We start from the raw sequence: 27,960 nt of genomic DNA on the forward strand, positions 1-27,960 counted from the left end.
ATTTTCTTGGTAACAAAGGACGATAAATCCATTTACACACAGTCATTTTATAGATTACAGGTACATCTCATAAAATTAGAATATCACGAAAAAGTTCAACATTTTTTGTCATCTGAGACACTGCAGTTTGTGTTTTCATTATCTCTAAGCTATAATCACCAAAATTACAAGAAATACAGACTTGAAATATTTAACTCTTTGTGTAATGAATCTATATAATATACGAGTTTCACTCTCTGAAATAATTGACAAAAAATATTGAACTTTTTCACAATATTCTAATTTTATTGAGATGTACATTACATCATTTTATTAAAGATGTAAAACTGGCTCCTTATTTCCCTAGTGAAACATCTCTGAAAAGACTTTGTAGTCACTCCTACGATAATCCCTCACGCTTTCACTCTGCCAAAACTGATTCCTTCATCAGGACAGGAACTTTATTGTTTACAGTGTGGGCGTTGCACATTCACAAGGTAGAGTGCAGCTTCTTGCTAAACACATAAAAGGACACACAGCAAATAGAAGTGCTGCCTGATAAAATGACTCTCTGAGGAATGAAAGTGCTCATCTCTGTCTTTCCCTTTCTCATCCCACTGTTTGTCTATGTCTGTGTCTCCCCCTGCCTTCTTTTATTGTGAAAGTACTGTGTAATTGTCAGGGTTCATACGGGTGCTTGAAATCCTTGAAAATGCTTGAATTTAAAAGTTTCAATGTTTAAAAAGTGCTTGGATTTTGGATAAAGTGCTTGTAAATGCTTGAAATTCTTACTGTATTTCTCATGTAATCTGACTATATCCATCTATAGACTATAGATAATCACATGTTCAATGTAAAAAATAATGAGTAGCCTGTCTGAAATGAAGACCGTTCCTCCTAAAAGTGTACGGTAATACCATCGCTGTTGGTATGGTTCAGTGAAATCACCCCTTTTAGTATGTAAGTACTCATCTAAAACATGCAATTTACAACAGGTGTAAGATACTGGAAAAGCTTGAAAATTTACCTTGAAAGTCCTTGAAAAATGCTTGAATTTGGGGAGTCCTATGTGGGGCCACAGCTATGCTAGGCGATAGCAGCGTCCATAGCAACCAAAGCGTATCAGTCTCACATTTTTCTGGCAAGATCTTCGCGACAACGAGCAAGCGAGTGATATGTACATTCACTGAGTGAATATTATGAAAATAAAACATATATTTCTAGCTAGAAATGTGATCAAAATAAATTTTTATGCAGAAACTAATCAAAATATAGATTTTTTTTTCACTAAAAATGAGAGTAATTTCCCCCTTTTTTTCTTTTCTCCAGAATCTTGAAAAGTCACGTGACTTGGATGCAAGCCCATAGGAAAAGAATAGGCAGAAAAAATGTAACAGTGACACATTTCAAGGGCCATTATTGTAACCCCTCTACGTTTTTGCACCTTGGACCAATGTAGCCAGTTTTTATATGAGACTGGGTTGGCTAAAGTGTATTATTCTTGGATGTGACAGTGTTTCGGACGCGTGGATGAAAATTAAAACAATGATCTCCCCTGTCAGTTGGAATGAAAACAGAAGGGTTTTTTTACTGCTGGCAATGGCCTTTTTGTCCGTCTGTATTTTTCTGTTTCTGTGTTCGCTGCTTCTCTTGTCAGCAGCCTCTCAGAGGATCTGCTCCACGACTCTGTGAGCCATACAGAGCAGCCATATAGTCAGTGTAAACATGTCAGAGCTGAATCTCAGGGTGACGGCCCCCGCTAGGTCAGCCAAGGACAGAGATGAGGACTAAAACACACCACGCAATAATGCTGAACTGCTATTTTATTCATGCTCTCACTGGGTTGAACATATTGAATATTTAGACAAGATGAAATTTAAATGTATCCCGCGCCGTTGTTTTTATTCATTAGGGGCTCAAGGTTTAGAAGCAGGCCATTTCAGGTCAATGAATTCTAAATAGAGTAGAACCTTATTTTTCCCAACTTTAATCTTGTCTGTAGGTGTTTGAATCCAAATGACTCTCTCGCTGAATCGTGAACTGCATGTTAAGTGTTCAACTAATTTCTGAATTAAGTGCAGTTAATCTGCAACAGCACTGAGAGTATTTAATGTGAACTGTCTGTTCTTGAAAAGTCGGGATTAATATGGTGTTATTTTAGATAGCGGCTGTTTCAAGGGCATCTTCTGCTGCATCTTCAAAGACGAATCGCAACAATTCTCCAAGAAAGAATTGAAATAATAATCAGTTCTCAGTTCTTGGCACGCTGTTATGATAAGGAGGAAATATGGGCAAAGAGTTAAAGTGTCAAGCAAGTGACAGCAACATGTCTGATTATTTTTACCGTCAGTGCGGCTAAAATAGAAATGTCAGCTCAGTCTGTGTCAAATTGTTGCCTCAGATTGTGGGTGAATGCCAAACACTGCAGCTTTATATAATTCATGGCACAGTTTTTAGAATTGTTATTACTTATAGTGACATGAATTGAGCTAAACAGAGCTCATTGCTGCAACTGCATGTCCCACACTTCACTTGTTAAACTACTCCGCTTTCACACTCGAAAACTCTTCAGACTTGGCTCACTAACTCAGAGTTCCCAGCACTTCGGGACAGAGCAAAGCCCGGCTGATTAAAACGCCATAATTATTTTGGCATTGTAATCATTAGTTTAACATTTAATATGGGAAGCTTTCATGCTTTATGAGTTAGAAATTATGTTTGTGCGACTTAATTTATCTTTCTGGCATATGGAGACTGCAGAAAATTTAGATCCCATAGTTTGCAGGAATGGATTTTCAAAATAAAGGCGTCCATTTCTGATTGCCAAATTCTTTTTGTGCCCATATCCATATCACTTCTGTGTGTATTTAATTTTTCTTTTGTATCTGTGCAGTATAACTATTAATAGAGCTGCTCCTTTCGTATGTATTTTATTCATCACACTCATTAACAGCTGAAGCACAATGCAAACAAAGCTTTTAAACGTCACTGCTTTTCATCTGACACTCTTAACTGACACGCTGCTCTCTTACAGTCTCGGCTGTGATTGGCTAGTCACATCAAAGCAATGCAAGAAAAAGAAAAGGAACAAAAGAGGACGCTGTTGTGTTTTTCAGCCACGAGCAGAATCAACTTACAGCAGCTGAGATTGACAATGCTGCTTGCAATGCTGGAAATGTGATATTTTTTAGATTCCAAAGGAAAATCAATGAGTGTTGATGCCTTTTCTTGCACTTTGCAATGCATTCCAGCAACAGATGTATGCACCACATTTATTACCAACGGATTGTGCAAATCTTGCTTTGTATCAGGCATCACCTCTTCTGTACTTGTACAGAAAGCTGCTATTTAACGCCCAGTGTTAACGGTAAACTATGTAATTCTCACTGAGTGATAGCCCCTGCAGCCACAAGTGACAATTTCAGGATAACAGTAAAAGGTAAAATTGTCATGTAACAGCACAAGTAGAAAAGAGCCTTAAAGCCAGCAAACTGACTCAATAACATCAGTTTCACACCAGTATCTTTCTTGAGAAAGTGCTGGCCTTACTAGACCAAGTAAGCGCCTTTCTAAAGTTACATAATCCTCCTTTAACAAGCTCAAGCTCTTACATGGACTTACAATTTGTTATTTCTTTGCACTTACTGGTCATTAAAACTAATTTGAAACCTATTTATTTCAACATTTCATTCATCATCACATGAATTTACAACATATTTACCATTTCTATACATGTATTATCACAATAGGCTCCTTTTTTGTACACAGATAGCAGCCGTCCAACTGTTATCCAATCCAATTATACTGCCATCCACCCTACGGCTAATCAAACTTTTAATTCTCTCATGGTGCCTCATTCTGTAATTGGTTTATGCAGTGAAACCAACAAACAGTGCACATCTAGACTAGTAATCCCCTGACAGCTACACATGCTGAGTCTGCTAAATTAGCTCTTAACAAATAAACAAAAAAAACTTTAGAAAAGTTTAAGGAAATCCGACCCTTGTTAGTTGGATGTAGAAGGCCAGCAGGGACCTGTCATGGAGTATTTGAAGAGGGGTTAACGGTAACTCTGCGGGATGAACACTAAGCTGGAAGAATGATTATGCTGTAAAATGGTAGATTGCAACATAATTGCTTCACTTGATGCTTCTCTTACTGTTTGTCTGCCTGGTTTGATTGTAACAACCTACCATCACAGAGGAATTAGTCATTTTCTTTGTTTTGAAGAGGAGAAACGATAATGTTAGTTATTTGCCTTTCTTTCATTCTTCAGCATGGATGCCTGTCTCTTGTAATCATTTGGATTAACTGCAGTTGGAGCTAAACTTGAATGCGTGACTGTAGCCTCCAGCAAAGACTCAATGGACGGCGGCCCCTTAAAGATCTGGAATAGCTGCTTATTTGAGACGTCTCGATGTTTGGCTGCTGTTGACCTGTTGTGTTAGATTGCAGTAATGGCACAGTGGGTGTGAACAAAGTGCTGGATGTAACTACTAGGTGTGTCATCCCTTGTAAAAAGTTAAATGCTAGAGCAATAAAGAGAGTAATTTGCATAATTCTAAAAAAAAAACCCAGTGAAACACAGGCAGAACTATGTTCTCCGTGCCTTAACATGAACAGGAATTCATCTTGTGGGAATTCTTCTTTGTATAACAAGCATGCAGAGGTTTTGGCTGCCTCTCCCACTTTGGGATTTTGTCAAGCTCCCTGCAAAACTCTACAATAGCCTCTCTGATTGCTTATGTAGCAGCCCCTTCATGACCCCCGGCAGGGTGAGCATTTACGCTGCTGCTGGATTCTTTTTCAGCAAACGTGAAGGAGATCCTGAAGTATAGTGACTTGAGGTACTGTACTGTTTCTGGCTCGCAGGAGTTGAAACAGCAGCTCAAAATAACAACCTCCCCAGCACACGGGGCCCTTTGTAACACCTTTTTCAGTTGTGAGGGGAGAATTATCACAAAACAAGCAGCAGAAAGCTCTACTGTGTGCTTTGAGACCCATAAACGATGGTGATAGGCTCTCTAGCTGAGGTAGAAATGGCCTATAGAAGTGATCTGAATAATAATTTTAAAAGAATAGCAATGTGTTCACACACGCTCAGTCAGAAAGCTTTGTCTAAATTGACTTGTGAAGCTGGTTCCCTGGAGTTTGAGTGTGCCATTTCCTGCGATCACAGGGCTGACTCATTTCAAGTTGTGCAAGGTAAATCATGTCTGGGCAGGTTAGCGGAGTTGTTTATGCTCTTCTTCTTGTATCGAAACATAAGCAGCTGGCTGTACGGCCTGCAACTCTTACATCCTGACAGTGGGGATCCTTCAGGTGTTCACTGGAGTGTGTCACGGCTGCAGCCGAGCCAGCTGATACGAAGGTTGAGAGCCATCAGCAGAGTTCAACAATGTTTCACACTCCTGCTCTGACTGGCTTGCTTGGTGGAAGGAAAAAAAAAAAAAAAAAGAAGCAGCACAAACAACCTTGGAGTTGTGTCCCGTCACAGTTCATCAGCCAAGCAAAGTCAAGCTGGCTGAGCTGTGGGAAAGAGGGGAGAGTCACCTCAGCCTGTCCAGGCCTGCTCACCCTGCAGGGGAGTGGCAGCACATTAACAAAGCGCCTCAGCCTCCTGCGACGAGGAGCCGGAGCAGCCACGATCTGTCCTTCACCCAGCTAATCAGCCAAGGAGTAGGACACAGACCTGGCTGCCCCGCGCTACTGCTAACAAACTGTCGATAAGGATCTCCGTGCAGAATATCATGCTCGATATGGCTCTTTCTGCTCGGCTAGTCTCACGGACGGAGGGCGAGCACGGCTTTGTCATGTGGCATTCTTCTAACTAGGTCACAACAAGTTTCACTTTAGTGCAGCCGAGCGAGATCCCCTTGTAGCTAGAAAATGGATATATAAATATTAAACAGTTTTTTTTATTCATGTTTTGTTTTTTCACTCCACACAATAACAGGATTAAAAAAAGGGGGACAAGACATTTGTATTCATAAAGTAAATTGCATTTCAAAACTATAGCAAAATTATGGTGTGCATGATAATTGCTAAATAACTAACTGTTAGGGGAATAGGAATACAACGCACTGTTAATTGCTGAGTACCATCGATGTTCCCACCTCCCAGGAAACTAATGTCTTTGATCGTTGCCTGAATAAATAATAAAAAAAGATACGCAGTTAAATTTAAATGCATCTGCTATTAATGGTGGTTTGTTGGCAAATCCACTTTCATTAGGAACAATAAGTTGACATATTAATCAGCTACTGTAGCTGTAAAGACTCCATGATGAAGTGAGGATATATAGATCCTCATTTCAAGGATACATTTTCAATTTTTTTGTCTGATGTTCAAAAATAAATCAGTCAAAATGTTTTGTTAGCTAATGGGTGATTCTCATGAAGCCAGTCTAAGTTCCGTCTGTGAAGATTATAAGGACATACTTTAATGAACTAAATATATTTCACTTTTATATGAATGAACAATATAACCATAAAGAGGCACAATTCATTGTTTTGTGTTAAAATAATATTTTCTATATTTTTAAACAAATTTTAATTCACAAATTCATTACTGTAATGCGTCCAGATAAAAATTTCATGGTTTCCCCACACTTATATACAATAAATATTTAATAAACTTTATGAAAATAAGTATACATTTGTTTAAAAATGTATAATTTAACATAATATAATCAAATATAATGTTTTTTGACAATGTATAAAGAACAAAATCTGAATGAAAATTGATGAAAAATGGTTAAATGTTACGGTAATGATATAATTGTTTGCATTAAAAATGTGTATACTTTAATAAAATACATTTTGGTGATACCAGCTACCCTTGAGCATATTTAAGTGCTTGCCAAGGAAAAAAAAACAACCTTTTGTTGTTTTTTTTTATATTTAAGAATGTGTTACTGTAATGAATTTAGCTCAGTGTCTCTAAAAATGTCAGAAAATACCTTACAATTCTTTAAAAAGATTATAAATTCATATTAAACAGTGACTTTAGATTGTATAGGTTATAAAAGGTCAAAGAAATGTGTATTCAATGCTCTTGGATTATTGCTATGAGCTGCACCATGTTCATGAGAATCACCCTGATGTAAAAAACCAAACATATTTACTTAACTAAATTCACATTAATAAGGGAGAGGCAATTGAATCCAACATCAGCTGTCGTTCTTTTTCAAATATTAGCAAAACGGCGTCATCGCCAGCCTCGGCATGAGCCTGATAAATGTAAATAGCACCACTTGAGAGGCTGCTGATTAGTATAAAGCATTCAAGCCTGATAAAACACGGGGAAAAAATGAATCTTATTGTCTCTGCCCTGCACCAATTCATAGCCTGTAGCCTCTGCAGCTCCATGGACACCAACACATCTATTATGTATGAAGGGTCGGCTGTGTCACTGTACAGCATGTGAGCATACATCCCAGCCAAGCTGGAACAGATAAAAGCAGCTTTAAGAGGCCGGCCTCTGTTGAAATCCTTCAGCCCACCACTAGCCTTCATCAGTCAGCCATTTATTGGATTTTATTCCAAGACGGTGACAGTGTGTGACGGGTTAGCATACATTTTAGGGCTGTGAAAGGATTTTTTCATTACAATCTGTGGTGTAAAATGTAGCTGTATTTGTATTAACAGTGATCCTTGATATTTCAACTTGGAATATCAAAGCTGCAGCTGTTTCATTGTATCTTATTCGCTTCTGTAGCTGTTGTACAGTATGTGTCTGCACGGGTGTCACAAACAACTCAACCCAAAGATAAAATGATTAATGTGATTATTTGTCCTGTTTTCTTTTCTTATCCTAAACATATCCATCATTCTGAAATTAATACTAGCTGTAATTACCAGCCTGATATGCATGACAGATTAACGCACAACACGGTCTGAAATTATAAATAACTTTAAACAAGATTAAACACAAGATTATGCCCACAAGGAATACCCCTGTCACAGCTCACTGCCCTTTATTTTACTCTGCCCTGCATTAGCCCATATGTCGAGCCTTATTCCAGCATCCATTCACAACTCCTGTGCGTGTGTGTTTATTGCAGTTTGAGCATCTCCAACTTTGAATGCACAAATGTAGTTTTGTCAATTGTCAAGACACTCAGCTCATTTCTGCTCCGATATTTTCTCCCACCTCTGCAGGGCTGGGAGTGCAGGTGAGAGGGAGGGGAGCACGGGGTGTACATGCAATCTGTGAAGGGCACGGAGAAGATGAGAAATTTTCCCTCTGTCATTTGTAGGCAACAGATATGTGTGCTAATGCACTAGGGCTGAAAACAGTGACATTTATAATCCTGGCAGTAAGTGTCCCCTAGGTGTCTATAAAAATAGCCAGGCTGCAGGGCAGAGGTATGATCCTTAACTAAACTACCTCCATCTCATTTTAATTGTTGCTGGTAGTCAATAATTACACAGAATATTACAACTAATGGCAAAAACAAGTTATACGAAATTATTTAAATAGTCGAAAAACCCAGTTGGTTAGAATACATATAAATGCTTTTAAAAATGCAGTTGTTTTTTTTTGCTATTAACTCTTTTTTCCGTCTTCATGCATTAAGCAAAATGTCAAAATTGCAGAACAGAAAATCACTGTCTTTTGGGTAGGGATGATTGTGCTTAAATATGCATAGGTCTAAGGCTGGATATAATTTGAATCTCAATTCAATATCTGACTTTCATTACCAATCTATTTTTCGTTACGACAAATATGAGCTTGTTTTTCTTCAGAACCTTTTGGGGAAAATAGATAAAATTCAAAAAGTTTAAATCATTAAATAGCTGAATGTAGAAGAAGTAAACATCTCTTAAAATTTAACCCGCTACTCCGTGACATTTTGCAATAACTTCTGCTTCACATTTTGGAACAAAAAAAGCAGCGAGGTCCAATACCCGGTCGTAAATAAGTTAAACTTGTCCTAAAGTGTCTTTAAAATATTTCCCACAATTTTATGAGTCTGTCCGCTCTTTGTCCCGCAGTGTGACTTCAGGACACTGCACCACATCTCCCCTCCTCTCCCTCTGACCTTGTTTGACCAGGACTACTAAAAATAAAAGGAAAATGCAAACATGCGAAAGGGCCAAAGAGCAGCTGCAAATGGAGATGTGACATAGCACCTCGGCAACACTTTCGCCCTTTTCCTCCTGCAAACCCAGTTTCACACCTATCTGAAAACACCACTGCAGAAGTGTGAACTTGCTTCTTTCACCTTTCGGTTTTGTGACATCATGATCAGATATCTAAATATGGAAACACAAAGTGATGAAGCAATTGCATTTCATCGACACATATAGGACCGTGCACTTAACCAGATATGATGAAACTGCAATTTTAAATATGTTTACAGTGCAGTAACTTAACATATTTCATGCTCAAATGCATGTATAACAGTATAAATAGGACTACAAAAGGTTTGAAGCAAATAAAAAATAACCACTTACTGTGATTTCTTTTTTTTCAGTGCAAGAACAGCAGACCAACATTAATTGCAAGAAGTAATTTTGTGCATTTTTACACTGCACTTTTAAGATTTCATGCTCAAATGCATGCAGTTGTACTGAGGGCCACTTCAAGTGAGGGTGTGGACCGTATGTGGCCCCCGGGCCTCCAGTTGCCCATCCCTGCCTTAGATCATTTGTATTGTTGCTGCTTATGTGATGCAAAAAGTCATTAACCTCTTCATCAATAACCCCAAACAGCAACGTTTCTTTATAGTCCTCACTGAAGCGTTTACATTTAATCTATTTTAAATCGAATTAATTAACAGTTTTCTTATCAATCTTTTGCACTCATTAGTAAAACAATAAAGGTGACATTATGGCAGAATATTAGAGTGATTCCCTTTAGTAGGACAGGTGTGATGCTTTGATAATGCTTGTTTGGCAGCATCTTAAAAAATCTCTTTGTTATGCTCGACGGTTTAGTCAGCTACTTTATTTTCTCACGGCAAACAGAAAAGAGATTACAAACCATATTAATGTGATAAAAAGTGCAGCACAATGCGTCTCTGTGTTCAGCCACTGAATCATATCAGGAAAGACCAGCTAGGTGAGTGTGTGGGGGAGGGATCCAGGAACCTGTGAGACTGGAAGTACTCTGGAGATGAAAGAAGTGATGAGTGGTGTGTGGGACACGCTTCAAGATATCTTTTGGTGAAAGTCACCCATCCCTTGAAGTCTTATCCCATGGCTAAAGCTATGGTATTAGGTTTCATTTCATAGATTACTGTGAGATACAATGTCAAAAGAAGAACATTTTCTCTTCTGTGAAGCTCTGAGTAGAAAGCCTACCAGAGGGGATGAGATCGGTAAGGTATCCACAGGAGCTGGTATCTTAATTCACTATCATCCAAACTCGGGCTGAAGTAAATTGAAATGTCCATTTCTGGATTATGATTCCAGAGAGCATGACCAGCTGTTGCAGCCTGTGAGACCCTCTTTTTATTTAAAGAAAAACGGTTTCAGCGAGAGAGAAAACGTGTGGCCAAGACACAATAAACTCTGTGATTTCGAGTAACTTATTTGGAGAGACTTCAAGTGAACTTCAAACATCTCTTTAATGATCTATAATCCTTTGGCAAATCTTCAGTGGGCAGCCAGGCTTTCAAAGTTATTTTTACCAGGATGTGGAAATCCTTGATGAAATTAAGTCTGAAGCTGGAAAAAGAAATACATTGCACCAAGAGCTTGTCGCTCTACATTTCATTCTGGAGGTTTTTTTTAAGCTAAAGCAAAGGCCAGCTGATGCCCTTGGATGTATAAAAATATGATCTCCTACTGAGAAGCACATTTTTCCCTTTTTGATGTGACGAGATGCAGAGGGAAGTAAAAAAGAGGAAGAGCCAGGTGAAAGGTTCTTTGCAAGCCAAAGTAGCGCTGTCAGAAAACGAAAAAAAAGGTTGAGTCTTAATGGAGCCATTGATCCTGCGCCAATGGAGGACACACCCAGTAGGGAACTGGCTCACAGCGAGGAGACAGGTGTTCGCTCGATATCTGTCCCACTTCTCTGACCTTAAAGCTTTTAATCAGCTCTGCCAGGGAGCTTGTCAATCCTGTCAAACAATGAGCAGCCCACAGTATAGACACAGTAAGGGAGGGCAACGTGAGGGTAAGAGCTCCAAATAATACTCCTGCAGCCCCGAGGAAAGAGCCTGTACATGCAGTGTACAGCTATTTTGTCTTGGCTCCCACTGGACGGGCCCTGGCGTCTGCAGCAGCAGCCTAAACCGTGTCAGCACATTTCAAAGGCTATTAATGTCAAAGCGTAGGTGTTCATGTGAGTGATTTCATCTGGGATGAAGTTTGTTTGTGGCTACAAAAAGCTCTGGGTTGACTTCCGTGCCGTCACTTAGAGGGACGCTGGCATCACGGGAGACGGGTCCCTCGCCGGATCACCAGCCTGGCGTTGCTAATCACACTCCCAAAAAGTCAGTTGCTCCATTGGTTGAGTGACTGACAGCAATTTCAATATGCTGTAATTGAGTTGTTGAATCTCCCTGCGACTGCCTGCTTCACTTTCCCTGCTTCTGATCAATAGTAATACACTATCAGGATTTGTCAGCTATACTTTTTTTTTCTTTGTTTCATCAAAGCCGCACGATCCAGAAGCCGTCCCGTTCTCACAGACTCATTCCGCTGCATCCCTCTGCATTTCGAGTCCGAATTGGCACCGCTGTGAAGTTTAACTACAGAATATCTTTTAACACGGAGGGTAATTACAGTGCTGGTTTGATTGCAGTTAATAGCACAAGCTGTCAGCAGAGCAGTCACACAGCAGTCACACAGCTACAAGTTGGCCACGATGAAATTGCATTGAACCACACAATTATCTCCCTTCACTGGCTCTCTTCACCATTGTTCATTTTATCTGGATGCTTCTTAGCATCAAGTTTTATTTCAACTGAAATGTTGAGATGAGGAAGTGATTATTGATACATATCTTAGTCCACTTTCACTTTTATTCAAGACTTTCTGGAGCTAAACGCGTCAAATCCCACCTACTTGATTTCCACCAGCAGCTATACTTTGAAAAAAAACAACCTATGAGTTCATTTCCTGACTTTTTTTCAAGCCCCAAGCCCACAGCCCACCCACTGTGGCATTTTCAGATGAAACTTTGAAAAACCCCGAGTCATTTTTTGTGACTTTTGATTCTATGATTGATTACTGCTCCCATTCTTTCTCTTTCCAGTCACATTTTAGAAGTGCCTGTGCTGTTTTTCTAGCCGTGTACATCTTTGAGAATGCACCAAAGGCTTTCTGTGTCCCGGGTCTCTGTGTCAATACACATTGTTAGACATCCAACGGCCAATGGAGACTGGAGTAACTCATACCACCCGACTCAGCTTTCAGACTGTTCCTTTCCCCTTGCTGTGGCTTTGTGGTTCCCTACTTAATGTCTCCATGCCAGTTGTTTTTCTCTTGAAAGGCCAATTGCAAAATGTGCAGACATTTAAGTGCTGTTATTTCATGTGTTCTTTCAAATCTTTCCATCAAAAATAATGTCAAAATATGAAGAATGGAAGGCGCAGATGCCTGGAAAATTGCTTCTCCTCGTATTTTTTTGTTAATGTTTAACCCAATTTACCAATATTGTGTATTCATCAATGCTGACAAGTAGTCACACACAAGAAATGGGTGTGGTGTCAGAATGATGTATAAGCAGAGATCTGAGATATTTCAGTGGAGAGTCTAATGTACAGAAAGACCGTATGGAAACAAAATGAACTGTGAGAAAGTAGTGTATATAGAGGCTGGGAGAAAGACGGGTGGGAAAGACAATACTCCATCACAGCTGGAAAGCACATGCAGCAGAATATGAACATGGTCCTGAGATGTGGTGAGCATTCCAACGGTTATATGTATGTGGAACATGGAGCCCCTACTCGCCTTGGAAAGATAGGCTGTGGTGCGTGGTTTAGGAAATGGTTCAGTCCGGGTCTCGGAGTTCTGCCGAGAACCGCTGGATTTCATAGAGGTTTATGATCAAAACACACATGAAAAAGGAGAATTTGGCAAAGGCCTGAAGCCAACATTTATGCTGAAACACTGCGTGTTCCCATGTAGCCATCCCTGCCACATATTAGCATCAATCTTGTCATTTTGTTTACATGTCATACTTGCTGTTGATGCTTCTACTGTAATTCCTGTTTGTCAGTTTTTACAAGGAGAGTTCATAGTCAAGGTTGCAGAGGAACTCAGGGCAAAATGATCCTGAACAAAGAGGCTGTCAGTTAAACTGCAGCAAGGAATGCTTTTTTAAAAATGTGCATTCATTACCGATGTGAGAAATGATTTAAATAACAAGATAAGATAACATGTTCAGGGATAAAATACGTGTAGCATATCTAACTTTATCAGCTTAAGTAACTGAGCACATTCATTCCTCCAGTGGTGAAAACAGGATACTAATCCATGCCTAAATGATGTGACTGCAGGGCAAAATTCATAATCGTGTTTATTTGTACTTAATTCCTTCTACACGTGTAGAGAGATGACTGGTTCGTTACAGTATTAGGTCGATGCTACTGGTGAGCTGATTTTATTGCTTTCAGTTTGCATGAGATGTTGCTGCATGTGATGCGAGGGCGGGTAATCAGCTAAAGATTTGCTATTGTGACAACACTTGTTTTGAGCAAATGCACGGCATTTGTCAGAGTCCCATGGTGATCATGACTCAGACACATACTAAGTGTGCTTGTTAATTGATAGCAGACTGGGGCTTCTGCCCACTGCCCACTCCAGCTGGAGTGTGAATTCCCTCTCCTATATGTTAATGGAGCTGCTGTATAAATGGCCTGCGCCAGCAATGCTGGGGAAAAATAGCATGGTGCAACACACCAACAAGCAGAGCTGTGTGCACATTGCCCCTGCTGTCCTGTTTATGTCCCAACGACAATTAGAGATGCACTTTGATGAAAGCCACTTCTTCTCTTTTTTTATCACACATCTTTAAAAATGTATGACATGCACGGCATTAATTTCTTTCAAGAAATCTTCAGAGGCCGCACCAACATAACGCAGAGCGGAAATGTCTGAAGGAGATCACACGTGACTCTAATCAAATATTGATTGTACGTTCTCTTTTCTTGGTTTAATAAGACACTGGTCATGCAACAGTGCTCCTCGCCATACTTATACTGGACCTGTTTACCCCCCGAAGACTTCCCTCCTGCGTGCCTGTAAGATATCAGCTGGCCTTTGTTAGAAAAGGCAGAAAAACTCCTCCAGTAAAGGTCGGCACAGGTCAGATGCCAAAAACGATATCCATGCTCTCGCTGAGTATTTCTAAAGGTCACCTTGCGTGGGGTGTATAGATTTACACCCGTTTGATGTGTTTTCACTCAGCATGTAGAGCATTGGTCTCAAACTTGCGGCCTGCGGGCCAATTGCGGCCCTTGTGACGATATTCTGTGGCCCCCACCTTGATATGAAAGTTTAATGTTAGTTTTGTATGAATGGCACTTTACCGTGTTGTGTGTGGAAGGTCCTTTTAATTACTTTTTTTGGTAATTTTGTGTCTTTTTTTAATAATGTTGTCTTTTTTAATAATTTTGTGTCTTTTTTGGTAAATTTGTGTCTTTTTTTAAATAATTTTGTGTCTTTTTTTGGTAATTTTTTGTCTTTTTTTAAATAATTTTGTCTTTTTTAGTAATTTTGTGTATTTTTTTAGTAATGTTGTGTATTTTTTGGTCATTTTGTGTCTTTTTTGTCATTTTGCGTCTTTTTTTAAAAGTAATTTAGTGTTTATTCAGTCATTTTGTGTCTTTTTTGGTCATTTTGTGGCTTTTTTTTGTCATTTTGTGGCTTTTTTTGTTCATTTTGATACTGCCTCCAGCAGCCCCTAGGTAATTTGAGTTTGAGACCCCTGATGTAGAGGGTCTCTGCATCACGTCCACCTCTGTCCTCATGTTCAGCCAATAATCAATCACACAGTTTCCGCTGAATAGTAGTTCGATTTAGAAATCTTAATGTTCTATAATGTATCCAGCACAAGTGGTTGGCATTATCACATGGAAATACTCAGTGTTTGTGCTCTTTGCAAGACTTATCTTTACTTGTGGACAATGGAACAGATGGTGTGAGAGAAGGATTTGTCATGCATGGTTGTCCAGGGCCAGACTCTTTCTCAGCACTTTTTGGCAGGACTTTATATGCATTTCATGCTGTATTTGCGGAGTGCTTAACAGAGGTATAGGGTGCTGCTGTGGTGCTGGCTCAGACTGAGCCACCCCCACCCTATACGTCCAGCTCCAAAAGCATTCTTATACATAATCCTGTGTGCTTTTGTTGTCCGGTGCATATCCAGTGAAGATTCTTGCGCTTCACAGTTTGATAAACAGCATTAATACGGACTCGTCACAACCAGCAGGGGTTAGGGCTGCAACAAATGGTTGTTTTTATTTGCAAATAATTCTGTCAAATAGTTTTAACAAGAGCGTTTTAATCTATAAAATGCCAGAAAATACTGAAAAGTGTCAATTTCAAGTTCCCAAGGCCCAAGGGAACGTCTTCAAACTGCTTGTTTTATTTGACTTAAACCCCAAAGACATCAAATGGTATAAAAACCATAAATCTTCACATGGGGAGGTGGACCACAAATGTCCAGCTTTATTCTTGCTTTATACATTTCTTAAATTATTTTTCTTTTGCCATTGATTGACTATTTCAGAGCATTCATGCAGGTGAAATAGAGCAGACTAAGGTTTACCTGTCTGTCTGCACTTACATGCATTGTGTTCCTTCTACATGACACGTCAGGTAATTTAAAGGGAACCTTAGCCCACCTTTAAATGTCAAATGAATATTGATCTAAATTAATTTTCATGTACTGTTCCATTAAGAGGAGTGTGATCCTCTGTGACCTTTCCCCCGTGGGTTGCATCCTAACCTGAGGGCATGAGGAGAAGCATGCTCCGGCATCAGATACTGTGCCGTTATGTCAACTGTGTCAAAAGAAATGTGCACGTAGCCTCTGTGTCACCCTGCGCTAATACTGAGATTTCCACGGGAGGTGTGTTGCCTGCAGCATCGTCTCTCCTCCACTTTAATATCCTGAGTGCTATAATCTGCTCACCACGTCTGACCTGCTGCGTGTCACTCTCACTGCTTACCCTCCCCCCTAACTCCCCAAAATCCTCTACATCACGTTTATGTAACCCCACCCCTAGGACTGGGCGATATGGCCTTAAAACAATATCACAATATTTCTGGGTATTCTCGCGATAACGATATTCTTGACGATATTACAAAATACTGAAAAATATATAGAAAATATGATTTTTTTTGTCTGTATAAATAAATAAAAAATGAAAAAAATGTAAAATGCAAGTCTCAACAGTTGCCAAATAATTTTTTTTTTTTTCCTTTTGTCTCTTGAGTATTAGCAAATAAATAAAAGTAACCATCTATGGGGTCCGGGAGCATATTTTAATGGAATTTTGTAAAGGACAATAAAGGTTCTTGTATGTTTTATTTAAGGCATCTTATTTTGACAGTCTTCTTGTAAATTCTGTGGTGGATTCTCTTAATACACTGTGCTTATTTTGAAAGCTGCATGTGTTTAGCGACAGGGAGTAAGTTGCTTTTTGTGATTAAAACAACTTTAACCACTACATCAAGATGTAAGAATGTTGCCAATATCATGATATGCATTTTTTTACTCATAAAAAAAATATAACGATATTATTGTGAACGATACGACATGGCACACCCCTCCCAACCCCACCACGTAACTCCTCCCTGCTCTGAGTCTACACCTGCAGCCCGCGCGGCTCGGCCTGTCTGAGACCATAATGCATCACTCTGCAGCGTGCCTGTGGCCCCCTTTTTATTTATTGATCAGCTCTTTCCTATTAAGACATCCAACAGCTGCCCTCGTTTGAAAGCCCAGGCAAACTTTTGCATTATTGAAAAATAACCAGCGCACGCCGCCGTGCACGCTGCTGGGCCCATTCTGCGGAAGAGATGCTTTGTTGACTAATTGTCTGGTCTGTGTAAGTGCTCCCCAGTGTCCTCGCTTGAGATCTGTCTCATAAAGCATAATATTATCTAGCTGTTATTGCCCTCGCACTACAACATTTCAGATCCCACACTCTGACACTGGCAGGACCTGGCCCTGTGCCCTGTTCCCCCATCGGTTTCACTCAAACAAGCACAACTGTAATGTTTACAGTCACTCATTTACCAGGATGGGGGGGGGGGGGGGGATCTCCTTCCCCTTCACTTGTACCGGCCTTTTGTTTGCTGACAGTTGCTTGCTATCTGGTATCAGTGGGTGATGTCATCTCGCCATTTGGTCAGGTAACGTCAACACTGTTTATTTTGTGTCATAGAACCGAAACCGTGGTGGCCTTGTTTAGTTAAGCTGCAGGGGGAGGAGGGGGGGTCAGAGCTCTCTGATACTGTGTTTACACTCTCTCTCTATCTCTATCTCTATCTCTCTCTCTCTCTCTCTCTCTCCCTCTCTCTCTCTCTCTCTCTCTCCCTCTCTCTCCCTCTCCCTCTCTCTCCCTCTCTCTCTCTCTCTCTTCTCTCTCTCTCTCTCTCTCTCTCTCCCTCTCTCTCTCTCTCTCTCTCTCTCTCTCTCTCTCTGTCTCTCTCTCCCCTCTCCTCTCTCTCTCTCTCTCTCTCTCCCCTCTCTCTCTCTCTCTCTCTCCCACTCTCTCTCTGTCTGTCTGTCTCCCCCCCTCCCTCTCTCTCTCTCTCTCTCTCTCTCTCTCTCTCTCTCTCTCCCCTCTCTCTTTCTCTCTCTCCCCCTCTCTCTCTCTCACTCTCTCTCTCACTCTCTCTCTCTCCCCCCCTCTCCCCCCCTCTCTCTAGGGCAAAAGCCTTTTTTTATTTTTGGCCCAGCTTTATTTGTCATTGCCGCGGTCAAAGACAACTAAAATCCCAGATTACTTCGAGCATATTTCCTATTAGACCCGAATAAAAAAACACATTAATTACATGAAATTCAGCGGCACTGTTTGCCACTGTATATATTAAATTCAAAGATTATAGTAAGAGGATCCCACAAAAAGAGCATCATATACTCCACTGTGTCATCTGTGTTTGGTTCTTTGAAACAGTCTGATAACAAAATGGAGTAGCTGTGTTTTCCAGTGTTTCATTCATGGATGAATCATTATCACGCTAAAATAAGATGAGAAGCTCTGTTGCAGGCGAACTGATGCATCCCCTTGACATTTGAAATGCCTTAAAGCTGCTCGAGGGGCGTGTGTGTGTGGGCTTGTGCTCTGAACCTTGTGTTGCCTCAGAAACGCTGGATGCAGCTACATTAGGTGAGAATTGGTGCGTACGGTTGACTGGACGATGCTACGCACTGTCAACCTGAAAGTTGTAATTTTATAACTCATGTGGAAAACACACGACTACCGTGCTGCGGCGCTCGCTCATTACACATCCCCCTCCCCCTCAAACAAACGGCCATTGGGAATAGTTAAAAAGAAATGTACGACGCCTTTCATGGAGCATTCCCAGATTGGGAAGTTGCCTAACATAATAAATATTCCCGATAATCATTAACATTTACAGCTTAGCAGATGTTACATTGTCCTCAATGAACGGAGTCTGTTGTACAAAAGACTGTTTCGAATTTGAACCAGATAGTGGAAAATTAGGAACAGGTCTACTAACCATCTGTTCCAGCGAGGTTTCGCTTGCCTTTGCAGTTGAATGTTTGCTTGGGGAGATGGAGGGTAAAGAGAGCTGGTTTGGCAGGTACACCGTTGTTTACCCAAGAGACCCGACTGATGCACCATCAAATAGTGTATGAGTGTAGATTAAAACAAATTGTCTGACACATACTGCTCCATTTCAAAAGGCTGAATGGTGATGCTCGACGAAAAGTAACATTAGACATATAATATGGCTGCTCGCGCTAAATGAAGTGCCCTATCTGGATGTATTAAAGCCTCCATCGGAGAGAGATAGTGCCCAGTTATCCCGAAGAGTAATACCATCATTTGTTTTATAAAGCATTCAGAGAAGCACTTCTATCTGTTGATAACATCAACAAAATGCAACTGGTTGAATTCCAAAATACAGACTAAAAATGTTCCATCAAGCAAATAAACAAGCAGCTAATGGCTGGGTGTTGTGTGTGTGTGTATGGGACAGAAGAGTTGGACGCCCCCTTTGAACACCCCATGTGTGGTCATGAATAGGGGGGCTCAGAGGACTGTGCCATTGCCGTGGGAACTAGGACTACATTAAACAGTCATTATCCCAACTGGCTCAAGCCACGGTTTATCTACCAGCATCCCACTTAAGTAACAATGGAGAATCCAAAAGCATATCAAGCAGAAAGAGATGATGTGTCTTCATGTGATAAGCTTTAATTCAGCATCTGGGAAGAAGTATATACCAAAATACAATAACATACAATACAATAAATCTTTATTATCCACCATGGTGGAAATTTGCCTTCAGCTCACTGTAAATATACAGAATTTCATTAAAAACATACAGCAGTTGAGAACACAGTTAAAACATAGAATAAGAAAAGAAAAAGACAATTAAGAGCAGTTAAAAAGTTAGTGCATCACTTATGTTGAGTTGAGGAGGCGAGTAGCGTTGGGGATAAAATATTTTTTAAAGGCTCCCTTAGCTAGTGGGACCCTTTAACGTCTCCCGGACTTCAGGAGCTCAAATTGGTTGGTTAGGGGGTGGGAGCGATCTGCTGTCATTTTTCTGGCTTTCCTCATTGTCCTCTCTGTGTAAATTTCTGTTAGTGACTTTTGGGGTTGTCCCACTAATTTGCTTGCCCTCGACACAATTCTAAAATTTTCTGGCTGACCCCGGCTGATTTATCTGCTTGAATCAGAAAGCGGAGCTGCAGTTCTCAGGAGTGATGCATCTCTGAGAACTGATATGGCATAAAGTTTGACCTATTTGCCTCAATTTAATTTTTAGTCTACAGAAAGACAAAAGTGAGCGCTCAGCCCAGTTAAAGTGGAAACTCTTCACTCTCCCCTCCCCAATAAGCCGCTGAGAAGACGGCATTAGTGTCCAGGAAGGGTGCAGTTTAATGACATCACATTACACAGTTTTTGGGGTTTTCAAGTTTCCAAACTTCAAACAGCGACATTTCACTGCCATTTGGGACTGACAGTGGGCCAAGTTGCCTGGTGCAGCTTTAAATAGAAGACATTAATGAGTGCCTCTTCTAAAATATGCATTGAGTCCCATTTAATCTTTGCCTTCCTCACATTGCAGCAGCTAGAGGTGAATTATTCTGAACTTTATTTGACTCAGGAACAAATGGATTTCTCTTGGATGAGCTTGGCCCAAGTAATGGTAAATGAGCCAATAATTGTCTTCTGAAATATTGTTGGTTGTGGGCCAGTGCAACTAAAAAAAAAAAGAGGGAGAGACAATAGTGTTACGTATCTCTTGTGAGATGAGCTGCCAAGTAGCAGTTGTTTTATGGAAAAGAAGCTTCTTAGGCTTTAGAGCAGGCGCCTTGCTTTTCAATTTAGGGCTTTATGGTGTTGTTATTGTTTTATATGTAGAGCAAGGTCTGGTTTTATGTTGTACTGAAGAATATCTCGGATTAAACAGATGGATGAATGCACTATATTCCGTGTTGAAACTTTAATTTGATTTTTTCTCTCTGCCGGAGAGACAAAAAGCAAATATTAAATGTTAATGTCATGTTTCTCATTCATTTTTGATTTGTTACAGAAAGGAATCAAGCCTGTTTTTTTTTTTAATTCGTGTTTGTTTTCCCATGTGAGTAATAAAATGTCAGCTTGATTTAAACACATTCACCCCTCTTCTTTTGTGATATGAACGCTCTGCAGAGACTATTCCTCTGCAGGACTGCATTAGGGATATATCAGTATAGATTTATTATCGGCTAATAAGCTGACATTTATATTATATTATACCCGACAAAATATCAGCCCATAACACAAAGCTAAATTAATGTCACTGACATAAAAAACACACTCCAATACAGTAGGTGGCAGGCTAGTCAGTGATATTGAGTACTGCATCCAATATTTATATACAGTTCATGCTAAAAAACAGTGAAGTCAGATTTGGTAGGTTGTAGCGGTGGAATATTAAATATTTGGTCACAACATATTAACCTTTATTTACAACCAAGTGTGCATTAACTGCAGGTTATGAATTTCTTTTTAACCCTCTGGAGTCCATGAAAACACCTGCATATTACTTCTTCATGACGTGAAGACATTTAGTATAAAACATTGAACTAGATATTATCCTCATTTTACCTGTTATATGTTATATATGCAACCTGTATTCATATTTGCAATATTTAAAATTCTGTGTATTGAAACATAACTTTCAAGATCAGATTTTATGTTTCCTTAGTTTCTTTTGGGTTCAACATTTTGATCAAGTAAGTCAAAGTTAAAAATTAATTATCAGGACATATATGTGAGGTAACGCTGAAAAAAACAGATACCAACATGGCATTGCAAAGATTTTTAACAGATTTTTTAAAGGACATAATAGCCTAAGATTTCAGAGGGTCAAAAAAAAGTGAAATCATCAGTTATCCCATTGGTATCGACCATGAGAAGCAGGTAATTAGGCCTATCGGTGTCAGTTTAAAAAAAAAGAATCAATTTTGATCCCCCGCAGTCTGTGTTTTCCTGGACATTGTCCTGCACAGACCATAGGAAGTCCATTTGACTGAAGGCTGTTATTCAGTGCAGGAAATTGTCCAATGTGCCATATGCAAACAACACAAAGCACATGCTTTTCCTTGCTGCCTGACAGGCCAGATCTTATTACAGTTGAATGTTCTGTGTGCAGCTCTGTGCTGCGGCCTTGGGAGTCTCTTGCTATCAGTGCAGGGCCAGACGGTACAGCAGCTGTTTTAATAGCGCCCCTTATGTCCCCGTTGATCCAAGTCAGCTCACCTGGTGTGAATCAAACCACTCTTCTTTATATTCTGCCAGCTTGGGCATACTTTGTTTGTTTGTCCTATTGCTCTTCCTTCCAGAAACAGGGCTCTTTTCTCTACTGGCACCTCTCAAGGCAACTGTCTAGCCTCAAGTGTATTAGTGCATGATTGTCCCCCCAGTCACCCTCTTGTCAGTGTTAGAACAAAGCAGCAGCAGCAGCCCCAGCCAGCCTCAAACCTGCAGCACACCTACAAATCTCCCCAAAGCTCCGCCTTGCTCTTTGTCTCCCTCTCGCCAGTTCTGCATCTCCAGTACTTTGCTTCTCTTTTTTTTCTTCTTCCTCTTTTCGTTTCTGCACCGCCGGCTCTCATAACCCTCACAAAATCTCCCTCCTTAATGCATCTTGCATGTATGTGGCTCTGTTCTCCTATGGCTTTGCCGCTCTGTGGTGTAGTCTGTAATTACAGCTCTACTGTGAGCTCAGCCAAGGACTCCTCCAGTCCTTGAGTGAAAGGGGTCCCCGTGGGCGCCCCCGGTCCTTCACGGAGGGGATTTGGGCTCTGTGGCTGTGTAATTATGCCGATTCCTCTGGTTTCCATTTGTGTGAGCTGCTGTTTATTTGGTTCAATCTGAGTGGGGGAGCTTCAGACTCAAAGGAGGCAGGGCAGAGGGAGGGGCTGCAGCTTTTCAAACAGCCAGCCCCTGCCAGGATTGTTTTAGCATTCAAGTGGGTGAGGCCTGGCCAGGTACATATTTATGAGTTTTTACAGCCCTCCTGCACACACAGCCCCCCCCACTTCGCTCCAACTTAAGATTAAACTTTAACTAGTGTTGTCACACAGTAAATTGTGTTTGCTATTTCAAAAAATATCATACTATAGCTGCCACAACTGGTAATCTAAGCTGTGATAAAATGGAGTAAAGCACTGCCCCGAGGTGCACAAGGACACAGGTGTTTCTCAAGGTGCAGATGACAAGGTTGCCAGTCCTCCCTGTCAAACTGTATTAGTAAATCAATCTGTCATCCTCAAATCCCCCAAGTTTAAATCTCTATAGAGAGGGTCTTGCTGATGTGGTCAGAAGGAAATGAAAGATGATGTGCACTCAGTAACTTCAAAAGGTTGTCATTTTGTTTTTTTATATGATTTGATGTAGGCAGCTACTCGAGTGAGAGTATACGACAATGGATAGAAATTGCCTTTCTGTGGTAATGTGTTGCTTTCCAGCATAAACCATTCAGCCCGAGAGTTGCGCGCCCACCGTGAAAGATGGAAAAAATACATTGTTCATCGTAATGGTCTTTGAGTCACAGTCTGCGCCAACTATTTCCTTTCTTCGTGTATGTATTGTGCCCCAGTGTCCATCGCCTGACTACCTACAGTTTTTATGAGAAGAATCTTCAAAACATTCGCTGCTTAGACAGTTTGACAGCCTGCATGCACATTCCCCCTGCTCTCTACTTCAGATTCATGTTCAGTTGAAGATAGACTCCGTCAGACATTGTTTTTCCGTGGGTGTATACATAAATGGATCTCTCTCACGTATTCTTACACATTTCAAAGCCCCCCTGTGGAAACTTTATCTCTGAACACAACGATTATCCATCATTGCGATGCAGCTACTCTGTGTTAAAGAGGAGCTCCATGTGTGTCGGCCCCAGTTCTCCACTTGAGGCCACAACATATTTCCTCTCTGTTTATGACCTTATTCACTGGTGGCTTTATGAGTCCGGCGTGATTAACGGAGGAATTTCTGTCTTTCTTCCTGTGGGTCCTCGTCTATCCATAGGAGATAATTATAGTTGTGGCTGGTTGTAAATACAGGCCCTACCGAGGGTTGTCGGACCAGGAAACGGGAGATCATCAGGCTTCACCTGGAAAGGAACATAAATCAGAGTCTGAGATAACAAAGATGTGTCAAAGACAACAGGATGCTGGAGGCTTGCAGCAGTTCAATGACACATTTGTTCAGTCTGCAGTCACTTCAGAACCCAGGTCAGGCCTCAATATAAGCTGTAGTAGCTCTGCAGTTAAGATCAAAGCAGGATACAAGCAGGAAGACAATTATTTTTAATATGGATTCATCTGATTATCTCTTTTTTTTATTTATCAATTAATTATTTATTTCATACACTCAAAACCCAGTGATAAAAAAATAGACAAGAGCAGGAAACCCTCTCTTTGGAGAAAGCGATTGCAAATAGCTGCTTCATAAACTGCTTATACTTAATTGATCATCAAAATTGTTTTCTGTCGTTCCTGCACTAGATTAAAGCAGGCAGGCTGCAAGGGGACAGCTAATGCTCGGATATAGACATATGATGCATCAAGTAATAAGCCGAGGGGCAGGAGAAAGTGTTTTACTCTGGAGTTTAGAGAGAGGTCAACGTATGCATAAAAGACCGAACCACAGGCGAGTTTACAGAAGGTCCGTCCTTGCTAATTGACCTTTTTTCTTTTGCTACCAAACTCCCTACAGGCTCAGATAGTAGGGGAGAGGGGCATAATTGCTGGCTTTTTTATATGGCTAATGTGTGTGTTCTCATTGTTTTGAGTGCTTACACAGGGCTGCACATTGTTTCTTTTAATAGGAGCTCCAGGCAGTCATTGAAGTATTTGTGAGTAAAAAGTAATTAAAATTACAATGGGGTAGCCAGTGTGTTGCTGGGTAGGTGGAGAGAGGGGGAGCACAGCAGACAGACGATGACTTGGCTCCAACTCGCTGCCCTTGTACTCATTCATTAGTGATGCATTGGTTCGGTCCTTCCATCTCATCAGAAACGGGACCCTTGTGGACAAAGACAGGGTTGTATAGATGTGCCCATTATGTTAATAACTCCCCCAGCTTTTACACACAACCACCACCATGTACCAAGTCTTACACTGATGTATAGCCAGCAGACGTTACTTGTGCAGCATATGGGGGAGCAGTGGCTGAATCCATGAGTCTGACAGGGAGTGCTGTGCGTGCGTGTACTACCTACAAGACTGAATTGACTCCTTGACTTTCAGTGCATGTACTTGCTATTGACTAGAGTGCTTTGTTTGGCCTTGGACACTTGTTAATCGTAATTAAATGTTTTTTGTTTTTTTTTCTCTCTGTCTGCTACTTCTAGCTGGCAACGGGCAGATGGTGCAGATGGACTCCAGTAAGTCTGGCTACGTGGGTTCGCAAGTGGAACTGCGCTGCATTTTCATCAACAGTAATCCGCCAGTCAAGATCTCTCAAGTCACCTGGCAGAAGCTCCTCAACGGCACCAAGCAGAACGTGGCCATAGCCAACCCGGCCCTCGGCGTGTCCGTCTTGCCGCCCTTCAAGGAGAGGGTGAGCTTCAAGCAGGCGGCGGTGCGTCATCGCACGCCCTCGCTGGAGGACACCACCATCGTCTTCTCCAGCCTGCAGCTGTCTGATGAAGCTGCGTACATCTGCGAGTACACCACGTTTCCTGCAGGAAACCGGGAGAACATGGTCAACCTCACTGTATTTGGTAAGAGCTTGTGCAGAAATGATTAATAATCTTCAAAATTGTTCGTCTTTATTTATTTATTTATTTAACAGGGACAGTGCATGGTTTTTAGCCGTACCAGAATTAGCTACTCGCTAAATTTCATCTGTAGTCCCTGGGCAGGAACAAATAACATAAATCTAACTCAAACAAACAAGCCTTTCAAACAGCGACAAAAAAGTTTCACACTCTTAAAACACAACACAACACAGGACAACAGCAAGAGTAAAGACTTTTATTCTGTTTTAAACCTCCAGCACTTGTAATTTGAAAAAGTGGCAAAATCTTGTATTTTAACAAGATAGCACACATCTGAATCTTAATAAGCCAATCTTAGTTGTTTTTGGTAATAGAACTAAGAATAAAATCTGATTTGTCTGCATGAACACAATAGTGGCATATATAGCACAGGTTTTGAAATTTATTTCTGGCTTAAATATAAAAATTCTCCCTTATCATATCAGGAAGGTGCAAGCATTAAAGGTATCTGGAATTTAAATGATGACATACTGGTTTCAAAATGTTGCTTGTCTGTGAAAATCATATTTTTCTGTGCTTTCTTCTTCTCATATATCAGCTGTTGATGAATTAAGAAAACACGGCAACAAACAACATTGCTTTGTGACAATTATGTTTTGTTTTTTAACAAATGAGGTTTAAATAGAAGTCGGAGAATTTTATCAGTCCATAAATTAGTCATTTATGCTTACATCTGTTTGAAATATTCTAAATAAACAAGATGCACTGTTGATGCATGCAGTGACAATAAAACAATGAAACAGTAAAAACAGAAAATGTATCCACATCTCACGCTACTTACTGTTTTTACTTTTCATTCAGGTTTGCATGAGCCTTGTTGAGCAATTGGTCATTTTCGAGCTCCCACAGGTAGCTCCTGTAGAGCCAGGATGAATTGTGTGAAACATGAAATCAAGTGTATGCCGATGGGTTTCCATCCAAAGACTTTCCTCCTCTAACATGTTATTGCTTGCCTGAAGAGGAGTCAGAGGGTTGTTAAACCTGTCACCTAAACTTGGTTTCTTTTTTCGACTTAAGGCAGAAAAAGAAACATTCTTCTGAATCAGATAACATGGGGTCAAGCCAACATCTTCCTCTTTAGTGGAAGGCTAAAAAAACACTTTTACTGCCCTGCTCTTAATTTTACTTTGCCAGAGGCTTTGTAGTAAAGCGGTTTGAGTTCCTTTGGAGCACCTAAAAACCAGATGCTGTGTCTGTGTTCGCTAAATCTGCTGCCGTAATCACGTTGTTTACAGATAAAACTCCCCGTCTGTGACTGGTGAACATGGTTGAGTCCACCAGGTCCTCATTGGATGGAGGACCTTGTTGTGTACACATGTTCAACTTTACAGTGAAAATAATTATGACGTATTCATGAGGATCGGGGTGAGGAGTCCTTTAACACAATTCCCAGATTGGCCCATGTGTCTTTTATTCAATAGGAAACCACTGCAGAGAGCAGTCAATAAAAATGGCAGGTGAGACAGAAATCAATAAGGCCACTTCAGAGTGTGTAATTTGGTTTGAATAATCTCATCTTGTGGGAAAAAAAGCAGCGTCTGAGATGTAGTTTATTTTGGCAGAAGGCAGCTTTGAAAAGGTTGTGTGCTGACTCTGATTAGAGATCTAATTAGAAATTAAGTGTTGGTGTGTTTTCCATTAAGTCCCAGTAAAAGAAGAAGCACTTGGCTTAAGTAGTCCCTGTTGCCAGAGCGTCTTGTCAGCTCCGAGTCCCCTTTTTGTGTCACTGAGCCTCCCAGGTCTTTTTAGGCTTCTGCGGCTCAGTGAACGTTAGAAACCTGTGTGCAGATCGCCAACCAGCAGCACTCAAAGAGGCCTCTCCATGGCCTATCGCTTTCATTTGTTGAATTGGAAACACAAAGGTTTCAACTGCGCATTGGCTAGGAAAGTGGATTGTGCATTTGCAAGAGCCTTGACAACTGCTCTGGCTTTGTGGAATGAAAAAAAGCAAAACTTTTAGCTGTTTTGAGTTACAAAACTGTTTTTCTCTCTCATCCTCTTAGTTTAATTTACTAGCTGATTGTAGGTGCAGTGGACAAAATGAGACACTATAATGAGATTGAAACTGAAAGGGAAAAAACAGTTTAATGAGCTTTAATTACTTTTAAGTGATGTGATTGCTCTCTCCACAGCTCGGCCTATGACACGTATGACCCTGACGACGCCCACCATCGTAGCCAGAGCCACGAAACGCAAGATGACCGTCGCCACGTGTGTGTCGGCTAACGGGAAGCCCCCGAGCGTGATCAAGTGGGAAACCAGGTTGAAGGGCGAAGCCACTTTCCAGGAGACTCGCAACCAAAACGGGACGGTGACGGTACGGAGCAACTACGTGGTGGTGCCGAGCCGCGAGACCCACAAACAGAGACTCACGTGTATCGTCACGTACCGGAATGAAAATATCAAAGACAGCGTCGTGCTCAACGTGCAGTGTAAGCATCTGATCACTTAAAGCTCCTAAGTTAATGGTTGTTCTTGTTTGAACTTATTTTCACCTCTATTTTACGTTCTCATGCACCAGGAAGATATTCTCTCC

The 27,960-nt window shown here is 40.8% G+C and overlaps 1 protein-coding gene across 1 annotated transcript in view; it reads left to right on the plus strand.

The window, feature by feature from the left end:
• nectin1b (nectin cell adhesion molecule 1b) overlaps window positions 1–27,960 on the plus strand; it is an 89,216-nt gene that overhangs the window by 34,571 nt on the left and 26,685 nt on the right. Inside the window, exons 2-3 of the mRNA XM_059330428.1 lie at window positions 24,996–25,367; window positions 27,557–27,856. Of these exons, the coding sequence (XP_059186411.1) occupies window positions 24,996–25,367; window positions 27,557–27,856 (672 nt within the window). The remainder of the gene's footprint in view (window positions 1–24,995; window positions 25,368–27,556; window positions 27,857–27,960) is intronic.

The sequence above is a fragment of the Centropristis striata genome, chromosome 4 (genome assembly GCF_030273125.1).
Source record: "Centropristis striata isolate RG_2023a ecotype Rhode Island chromosome 4, C.striata_1.0, whole genome shotgun sequence".
Taxonomy (NCBI): domain Eukaryota; kingdom Metazoa; phylum Chordata; class Actinopteri; order Perciformes; family Serranidae; genus Centropristis; species Centropristis striata.